This window comes from Manihot esculenta, chromosome 3 (genome assembly GCF_001659605.2).
Source record: "Manihot esculenta cultivar AM560-2 chromosome 3, M.esculenta_v8, whole genome shotgun sequence".
Taxonomy (NCBI): Eukaryota; Viridiplantae; Streptophyta; class Magnoliopsida; order Malpighiales; family Euphorbiaceae; genus Manihot; species Manihot esculenta.
In genome coordinates, this window is record NC_035163.2 from 1,267,016 (window position 1) to 1,277,542 (window position 10,527).

The 10,527-nt window shown below is 34.7% G+C and overlaps 1 protein-coding gene across 1 annotated transcript; it reads left to right on the forward strand.

Moving 5' to 3' along the window:
• Window positions 1-544: 544 nt before the first annotated feature.
• LOC110610744 lies at window positions 545-3,119 on the forward strand. Its single transcript, XM_043954550.1, has 4 exons — window positions 545-898; window positions 1,007-1,121; window positions 1,406-1,520; window positions 1,968-3,119. Exons 1-4 carry the CDS (start codon window positions 798-800, stop codon window positions 2,816-2,818), a joined length of 1,182 nt encoding a protein of 393 aa, XP_043810485.1. The 5' UTR covers window positions 545-797; the 3' UTR covers window positions 2,819-3,119.
• Window positions 3,120-10,527: the final 7,408 nt, after the last annotated feature.

The following is a 10,527-nucleotide window of genomic DNA, read 5'->3' on the forward strand; positions in this document are numbered from 1 at the left end:
TTATTTTTAATTTATGCTCTGATTTTTTTATTTATATTAAAATAATATTTTATAATATCATATTATTAATAAAAAATAATAATTTATAAAAAATTTATTAATATAACAAGTAAAATATAATTTATTAACTAATATTTTTTATAAAAAATATAATATAATTTATTAATTTTTAATATTTATAATTTAATTTATATTAAAATAATATAATTTTGATATCTGGCATTTATAATTATTATGATTTACTAATCACATAATATAATAAAATATTATTATAATATAAGTTAAAATATAAATTATATAAAAAAATTAATGAAATCATATAATATTTTTTCATATTTTTATTTTATTAAAAAAATTAGAGAAATTGAGAAGGAGAGAGTAAAAAGGAAAATGAAAGGCAAAAAGGCCAAAACCATAACAATAAAGGAAGAAAAATAGAGAGAGAGAGAGAGAGACTCTTGGGGCTACGGGAAGCAGGCATGTGGATGAGTGGGGGACACACTAAACTCATCAATTAAAAACCCTTGAAAATAATTGAGTTTGTGACAGAAATGAAAGAAAAGGAAAGCAAACCTTCTCTTTCTCTCTCTCTCTTTCTTTCCACTTTCCACTTATATTTTTCTGACCTCTTGCCATTCTTTTGTTTTTCTGCTATTGAGAGTGTGGGACATGGGTGAGAGTTACAAGCCACGCAAAGGGAAAGGAAACCAAAATCCAGAAGCTATTTCAACTTCCCATTTCTATTTTCCAAGAAACAGAGGACTCTGTTTTCTTCTCTCTCTCTCTCTTTGGTGAAGATGCCTAGACCAGGCCCCAGACCTTATGAATGTGTTAGAAGAGCTTGGCACAGTGATAGACACCAGCCCATTAGAGGTTCTCTCATTCAAGAAATTTTCAGGTCCCCCACTTCTCTCTCTCTCTCTCTCTCTCTCTCGTGTGTGTGTGAGTATGCATGTGTATTATTATCTTATTCGCTCACCAAGTGTTTGTTCTCTGTATTTTGTAGAGTTGTCAATGAGGTTCATAGCTCTGCAACTAAGAAGAACAAGGAATGGCAAGAGAAGTTACCAGTTGTCGTTTTGAGAGCAGAAGAAATTATATATTCCAAAGCCAATTCTGAGGTTAATTTCTTTCTCTCTCTCTCTCTCTCTGATCCTTTTATTCTCTCTAAAGCTTGCGCCCATCTGGTGCTTGTCTATTTCTTACGAAAATAAGGTCAATTGTTTGTATTTGAGGCTGAGTTTGCAGTTTTATGCTTTGGTTCTGAGCAATTTATGAAGTAAAGATTCGAACTTTATGCATTTATTCTTTTCCTGGGCGTTCCACAATAAGCTTTCAATAGTCTAATGGTTTATTTACTGTTTTTTCTATAAATCTTATGCATTAGCTTCTGATTCTTGCATAGGCTGAATATATGGACCTTAAAACACTTTGGGACCGAACTAATGACGCCATTAATACAATCATTAGACGCGATGAGAGTACTGAAACTGGGGAGCTTCTTCAACCTTGCATTGAAGGTACTCACCCTATTTTTTTACTTTCTGCAATGGAGATCTTTCCTGCTTCAAGTAATCATATTGCAGTGTTTGATGTGATTGCAAGATGCAGTATCTTAAAATTTTGAATTATATGTATGCAACTGTTCTATGTTTGGCGTCCATAGAGATATTGAAGTATTTGATTGTACCATGCGTTCTCATGGGCTTTTCACTTCAGGGCCACTAGTTTACTTCGGTGATTGTGGTTAAATCTATGTCAAAGTTAGTACCTTTCACTAGTTTGTCTAAATATTTTAAATTTTTGCTAACGACACTATACTTGGAGATACTATTTTGACACAAATGAGTGAAAAGCATATGAAACCACAAGGTATTTTTTTGTACTTTTCCTTGATCATAGGATGGCAGTTATGGTAACTGACTTTGTGTTTAATCCTCCTCTTGTTTTATTCCAATACTGCTCAGCTGCTCTTAATTTGGGATGCACTCCAAGAAGAGCCTCCAGGAGCCAACGGAATTGCAATCCAAGATGTTACCTTAGTGCCAGCAGTCAAGAACCCAACACTTTTTCTCCTGGCATAGTAAATAGCAGTGTTCAAGTAAATCATAAGACCAGCCCACAATGCATACCTAATTATTTAAACTTCATAAAACCGACGTTCGTGAATTCGACCCACTTGGGCTCTGATAAATTTCTCCTTGCTACTGATAATGGTTGTTTATCTAACTTTAACCAATGTTTGCCCGTGGAGAATCGTGCTGTCTCACGCTTGTGCTCAGTATATCCTTTGTACTTTGGAAGTTGCATAGAGCCCCAGCAAGGCTCAGGACTCCTTTCCAAATCAGTTCCTAGCACCTGGGAACCTGCCAAGATGGGTGGTATTGAGCAAAGCCCCTTAGGCTGTAACGAGTATGCTGATGTTAAAATCAATCAATCAGATTTCAAGGATATTTCAATGCAGCATCAAGATGTTGGGTGTGATCTGTCATTGCGGTTGGGCTCTCTTTCAGCATCTTTGCCAAGTTCTCAAAACTGGCAGCTTCAGGATGTTGAAGATGTTGGTTCTGGAGAAGGGAGTAAATTCAACAATCAGATGCTGCAAACGGATAAGGAGTTCACTTTGTTTGCTAGGGTTGATAAGGATAACTCATTAGATTCATGTCCAAGCAAATTGAGTGAGCGTGTAAATATCAATGCGAAAATGAAAAAACGCAAGGCAGTTTACGGTCACCCTGTGGATGATCAGGCATGTCATTGGCAGCCAAAGCTTCCATGCAAAGATTTGACTTGCAGAATGAGAAGTGCAGATTTATGAACTGATGAAGCCTTGACTGGCAGAATGAGAAATGTAGGTTTGTAGACTAACAGGCTCTTGTTTCTGTTTGTTTCTTCAAACTCTTGGCATGCCTTAGTCGGAATATGCCTAGTTAAAGCTTTTTGGTAATCCAGCTGTACTCGGTAGCTGATCTTGGTCCTGCTATGTTGCTTGCTACTGTGTTGTAAGAATGTAAGATGTAAATAACCAAATGTAAATCAGATGAAATGATCTCGGAAGAACTAACAGAAGAAGCTTGTGGTTTGACAATGTGCAGAGAAAACCAATTCTTATTTTTGAACTTCGACCAGCGTATCTTAAGCTTACTCAACTTTTTTATGATCTTTACTCTTTTGGGTTATCTTTGAATCTTTGTTTGATGGAAAATGAAGAACAATAGAAGATGAATAGGCTCTTATAATGCATGTATGGCTTGGGGAAGATGTGTATGTGGAAAGGGAGTAGAGTCTATTCAGTAAACCTTAAACTTGGCTATTAGGAGAAATAATTGTGGATAATTAGGGCTGGGGTCAATGGCCCCCATTGTGATTGGTCTGGTTAAGAAGCGGGAAAGAAAATGATTAATGAATAACTGGATAGGGCTTTTGTTTTTGTTAGTGGGGGACAAGAAAGGGTCTCATACCAAATCTTAGAATTACCTTGGCTATGTGCTTTAGGGCTGTGTTGTGGACCCCTTCTCTCTAATTAGGAAGAGCTAAATAGTAAATTTTTGTTAGTGAGAAATAAAGGTTTTTTTGTTTGTACGAGTGGTGATCAACATTTGTAGGCTTTGGGTGCTTGATAAGCCATTTGTAGGGTCAAAATCAAAGTCATATTCTTACCTTTAACATAGATGATAGCTCTATATGTGGGCCATTTTGGTCTTTGCATTTCCATTTTTCGCTGTTAATAATTAGGTAGGCCAAGGAAAATGGATGGAGGAGTCTCAATCTTGGTATTTTGAGCTTCAACTACTGATGATGGTGCTTGGGGAACCAGCAGCATCTTCAAGAAACTCTTATGTCTTTGGATTGTGATGGAATTGAAATTTGGTTTTGTGTATAATTCATAGAATATATGAACGTAGAGAGAGGCATTAATCTCTCTGATTTGTATAAAACATCACTGAAACTGTTGAATATAATCAACAACTTCTTCTTCTGCAGAAGACCATTTATAATTTACACAACTTAGTTTATGATGAGTGAAGAAGAGCAATATGCCCTTTCTGGAGGAGGGGATATAGTAACTTTTCCCTTTTTCTCTTCCTTTCACAAGTTCCTTTTATCTCTTATAGAAAATTTCTTTTTTAAAAATACCATTTAGAAAATATTTAAAAATAAGTTAAAATTACTACTATTATGATTTAGTCATAAGAAATTAGAAATATTAAAATAACAAAATAGTTTTTTTTTTTTTTAAAAAAAAACAATTTTTTTTAAAAAAATTAAATACTATTAAAAACTAAGTGAAAAGTGCTTTGCTATTTTATTATTTTTATTATTAAAATATATTACATTTAATTTTTAATTAATATATTTTTAAAAAACATTTTTGACATTTAATATTTATATGTAAGTAATTTTCATTTATTTATAGTAATATAAATTATTTAGAAAAGAAACATTATATATCTCTTTTTCTTTTAAATTATAGGCATTTCTATAAGATGACTGTTACTATATTTCTATTCATTATGTATTAAAAAATAAAATTCGTTAATTTTATAAATAATTTAATAATTTGCATTATTTAACTATTAATAAAATAACATAAATGAAAGGTATGTTAAGAAATATAAAGTAAAATTTATTCAAAAAATTTTCAGTTTATCAACCGATTTTTCTATTCATAATCCAATAAAAATCAACAGATTTTTTTATTGATAATTCAATAAAAATTCTTTGATAATTCGTTTATTAACGAATTATGATTTATTATTAAAAAGCTCGTTAATAAATTTTTATCAATAATTTTCAAGTCTTTTAATAATGCTATCAGATTTATTAACGAAATTTTTATTATTATTACTAATAAATTTTATATACAAAAGAAAAATAATTGATTAATAAATTTTATATACATCACGAAATTGAAAGAAAAATAATTTATTAATAAATATGAAATTTATTGATAAATCCGTTAATAAATTACAGAATTTTAATGTATTAGTAAATTTATTAAAAATTTAAATAATTTAAAAATATTTATTATTTTGATTAAATAATAAATTTTATTATTAATATTTTTTTATTAATTTAATAAAATTTAAAATTATATTATTATTGTTATTAAATTTTTAATTTAAGTCCAATATTTATTAGAAATACATAGAAAGGGATAAAAAGAGAAAAATAAATGAGAGAAAATAAGAAAAAATGATAAAAGAGAAAGAAAAAAGAGAAAATGATAGAAAAATAAAAATTATGAAAAATAAGGAAGAATGAAAGTAGAGTAAAAAGTTGATTAGGTAAATGAGAAAAAAAGAATAAATGATTATAGAAAAAAATAAATGATGAGAAAATAATGGAAAAAATATAGATGGAAAGAAAATGATAGAAAAACATAATATGAGAGAAACCAATATAAATTAATTATAGAGAAAATGAAGAAAATGAGAGGAAAGAAAAGAAAATGATGAAAAAAAAATGGAGAAAGTGAAAGGAAAATTATGCAGAAAAAATAAAAATGAGTAAGTGTGATCACTCAGTGTTGGCAGGTTTAGTGAGGTGATCTAACAGTTTAGAATGAAAATGAGTAAGTGTGATCATTCAGTGTTTTATAGAAATTTTGATAGTAGACTAATTCTACTTGTAGTATATGTGAATGATATCGTTATCACAGGAAGTGATATTGCTGGCATTACATCCCTAAAAGAATTTCTTAAAACACAGTTTCATACAAAGGATTTGGGTTCATTAAAATATTTTCTGGGAATCGAAGTTATGCAGTGTAAGAAAGGCATCTTCTTGTCTCAAAGAAAATATGTTCTTGATTTGTTAACAGAAAAAGAAAAATTGGGTACTAAGTCTTGTAGTGCCCCAATGACCCCTAACCTTCAACTTACCACAGAAGACAGTGAGCCATTTGCAGATCCTGAAAGGTATAGAAGATTAGTTGGCAAGTTGAATTATTTGACGGTGACTCGTCCTGATATTGCATATTCAGTGAGTGTGGTAAGTCAGTTTATGTCCTCTCCTACTGTTGCCCAGTGGGATGTTTTGGGACAGATTCTTTGTTACCTTAAAGGGGCCCCAGGGCGAAGGCTATTTTATAACAACCATGGGCACTCAAATATTGAATGCTTTTCTGATGTTGATTGGGCAGGCTCGAAGATTGATAGGAGGTCAACTACTAGGTATTGTGTTTTTGTGGGAGGTAACTTGGTCTCATGGAAAAGTAAGAAGCAAAATGTGGTCTCCCGTTCTAGTGCTGAATCTGAATATCGAGCCATGGCACAAGTCGTTTGTGAAGTCTTATGGGTACGTCAACTATTGGAAGAAGTTGGGTTCACAAATTCGGTGTCTGCTAAGTTGTGGTGTGATAATCAAGCAGCTATCCACATTGCCTCCAATCCAGTATTTCACGAGAGGACTAAACACATCGAGATTGATTGTCATTTTGTTCGTGAAAAGGTCCAACAAAAGATAATATCAACAGGACATATCCGAACTGGAGAGCAATTAGGAGATATCTTCACTAAAACTCTAAATGGAACTCGAGTTGATTATATATGTAACAAGTTGGGTATGATTAACATTTATGCTCCAACTTGAGGGGAGTGTTATAAGTTATAGGAAGTAAATATGTTAATATAGGAAGTAAATATTGATAGATGGGTTAGTTACTTAATCTTAGGGATTGTATAATCATAGGCTTGATTTTCTTTCCTGTTTAGATACCGTCTCTCATGTATAAATAGGTTGTAATCTCTATTGTGATATACAACAAAATATTATCTTTCTACAGAAGTATGAATTTTTCTATAAGACTACGTTTGGTTCTGATGTCTGGGATCCGATAATGAGTTTAGGCTCACGCTATATTTTTGTAAATTTTGTTTTTTTTTTTCGCTCATTTTCCATTGTTCTTTTTTATTTAGTTTTTAGTGACGTGTAATTGATGTCCTATACCGTATTCCTCTACCACATTCACACTGACAGTACGTACGGATTACTGTGTCTTTTTCTCTTGTTAAACGGCCATTTATTTCCACCCGCGCCACTTAAATATGATTCCGGGCATCATGGGGTCTGTTTTTCCATGAAAGACAGCGGGTATTCGGAGATAGGATCTTACTGATAGATTTGTGTCTAGCCCAGTTTTCCTGGATAGGCCCTGAATTCGTAGGGGGCTTAGAGCCGCATATTGGGCCCTCCTGGAATTTAGTCTCGATCCTTCTAGTTTGGACTTCTTCAGGCCCGAGCGTCTAGAGTCCGACAGTCATCAAGTGCCCCTTTACCCGCTCATTGATTTATCATGCAGTAAATTTCGAGATCCTAAATATTACCACACGACTTTAGGAGAGTTCATGTCAAAACAATTTTTCTCTTACTTTTCCCATTTCAAACTTGTGTTTTTGCTCGTTACTCTGTCTTTTGTGCTGTTTTTACTATCTTACTCTTTTTCTTCCCTGTAATCTTCGATTTTCCGACCCGAAGTATATCTTGCTCCTCTCATGGCTTCTACTAAGATTCATGAGGTAGTTGGTCTGGTTTCTTTTGTTATCCCTTCTTCTTTCTCCCATTTTTTCTCCCAAGACCTTGTTGATACCTTGATCTTTAAGATTATGGTTCCCTGCCTAATGAGCGTATTGTTCTCCCAAACCCACCGCCAGTAGGCCTGATTGACGCTCAGCAGGGGCATAATTTGGTCTTTTTTGTCAAATAGTACGAATTCAGGCTAACATTTCCTTTTACTCCCTTCTTTATTGAGGTTTTCCGTCATTTTAGGGTGACTTCTTAAATGTTGTCTCCTAGCTCTATCTTATTCATGTTTTGCTTCGAGTCCATATGCCTGTATTAGGGTTTTGCCCTTTTTGTCGAGTTATTTTGTACTTTCTTCAACCTCATTAGGTCTAGCCACGGGTTTTATTATTTCAGTTCCCAGGCTGGATTATCTATATTCGCAGAGTATAAGGACTCGATTAAGGGTTGGACAGAGAATTTTGTGGTTGTCGAGCTAAAGCAGAACTCAAGGATTAACTGGGATATTGACCTCTCCTAGGGGGAGATTCCTCAAGACTGTAACGAATTCCCTAGGTTAACTTTAGTAGATCAGATCTGCCTTCTTCGACTGACCTCTGTAAGGAAGAAATATGATGTCAAGAAGTGGATGTTTATGTCCAACCTGCGGGACTGCCAGCAAGCTGGTACCTTTTAATTTTTCCTCTTTATATATTTTTTCACTATTTTGAGTTCTTATTAAATTGATTCTTCCCTTTCAGCCTCTGATATGCCAATGGTTAACATTAAGCTCCCCAAAAACTTCACCTTGTCCAGGGAGAGCATGAAGGACACCTTGGCTGCTTTCAAAGACAACAAGTCTATTACCGATGTGGCTAGAGAGGTTTTTCAGGCTGTGACTCTTGCATTGTCAGCTCGCCCCAATACTCGTACCCTCACACCTTCCTTAGCTTTGGTGCCAATGTCGGGGGGCTCTCGCTCTACGGCCTCCAGGACATCGGTCCCTCCCAAGGAGCGTCTCTTCTAAAGCTTCATGACTATACGGTTGTCGAAACCAGTCAAAAATAACCTTTTTGGTTATCCTCAATTTTACAACTGTAGATAGTGGTAAAAGAATCGAATCCACAAGGAATTGATACTTACTTATTTTCCTAATCAAGACCAAGTAAATAAATAGACAATAAAAGAAAATTGGGGGTTTTGAAGTTTGATGACTAAACTAGAATTAAAAATAGCAAAGTAAAGCAAGTAATAAAGTAAAGAGAATTCAATAATGAGAAAAGCCTAGTTGAAGAGTTGGATCCACTTTAGTTGTTGGGATTGATTATTGATGCTTATATCCTTTTATTTGACTAAATAAATTAGTTATGGAGGTGGAAGACGCTTCTCACCTCCATATCCCTCCTCAAGCATAGGTTAATTAGGGAACGTCCTCTAATTAACCACTAATCAACAAGTTGCCAAGGAATGTCCTTGGTCCTTTGGCATCTAACAACTGTTAATTGCATTAAGAAATAGAGAGACCTAATTCTAGCTACCCAAATGTATGATGATATTGCTAGATTATGCAATTTCCTAGGTTTTTACACTAAAGGTTACTTGTGTTTGAATAATTCAAGCAATTACGGATTTCAAACTATCCAAACTAATAAATTATCACTTTGCAATCAAGAGTCAATGGGCCCTATTGATCTAAATAACAAAACAACAATAGAATTCAACATCAAATTGCATAAATATTGATAAATAAAAGATTAACATAATATGTTCAGATCTCCCAATCCATAATCAACTAAAGTTTCACCTAATCTTCAACTAGTAATAAGGGTTTCAGCCACTCATGGCTGAAATAAACATAAAAGAAAAGAAAGAAAGCAAGAAAAAGGAAGAGGAAGGGCCGGCTGGTGCAGCTGGAGGCGCGCGAGGCTGCTGGAGCTCTTTCCCGAAGATTGGAGATATATTTGATTGTCGGTTTGCTGTCTATTTACAGATGAAGGGCTGCCCTAGTTTCCTAGTTTGGATTGGATTCCTTTTCCCAATTGGAGTTGAATTCTTGGAAGGTAATTGTATCTTGATGAGATTTGGCTTCCTAAGTATGTAGGATTAAGCATTGAAGTACCTTGAAGGTTTGCTGAGCTATCCTCACGTGTTTGGTGTGAAGAAGACTTCTTAAAGATTCAAAATTTGAATTTCCCACAATTTGCTGTCTGCTGGTGCAAGTGCTGTTTGCCCGGGTTGTTTGGGCAAACAACTCGGGCAAACAGTTTATTTTCCCTACTGTCTGTGCACTGCTTCTGTCCTGCTAGTCTGTTTGGACAAACAGTCTGGTCAAACAACAGATTATTCTTATCCCATTTCAGCTTCAACTGGGATTTGGGCAAACGGATTTGGGCAAACCAGCTTATTCTCTTTTGCTCTCTTTTGGGCAGTTTTAAGGCCATTTTTACCAAATTGTCCTTTTTACATCATTTTCTGCAAAGTAAGATCAAAACCACAAAATTAGATAAAAAAAAATGCGTAAATTAACATAATAACAATATGAAAAATGGGTCTAAATTTGGCTCTATCACTCCACTTGCTCCCAAGGAAGTCCCCAAGGAGCCTATTGTGGTTAGTGAGTCAGTGGAGAGCAGCTCAGAGGAGGGCACTAGGTCTCCTCCCTTGGACATTTCTCCTATTCCAGCCTATCATGCTACTAAGTGTGCCAGAACTTCAGGATCCTTAGAGGCAGTCCCTTCTCCTCTCGCTGATAAGGGGAAGAAGATAGTAGAGAACTTGTCTTTTACACCAGATAACGATATGCTAAATGCTGTTTAGGCCAATGCTGAATCGACGCCAGCCTCTGCGGCTGAGATGCTGCGCGACAAGATGTTTGGGAGGGGCTACAGATGCTTCTGACCCTTGTTTCCTAGCCCTTATCAGCCATTTGGCCAGCGCCATCAAATAGCAGACAATTTTCAGCTCACGCCCCATAGAGGCCCTTAGAGACGATCTGAGGGAGATGCTCCTTATGGTAAGTTTCAT

Excerpts from the sequence above, each read along its gene's own strand:
- LOC110610744 (XM_043954550.1), top strand. The coding sequence starts at position 798 with ATGCCTAGACCAGGCCCCAGACCTTATGAATGTGTTAGAAGAGCTTGG. Across the intron at positions 899-1,006 it reads CTCATTCAAGAAATTTTCAG|AGTTGTCAATGAGGTTCATA; the intron begins GTCCCCCACTTC and ends TGTATTTTGTAG. Across the intron at positions 1,122-1,405 it reads ATTCCAAAGCCAATTCTGAG|GCTGAATATATGGACCTTAA; the intron begins GTTAATTTCTTT and ends ATTCTTGCATAG.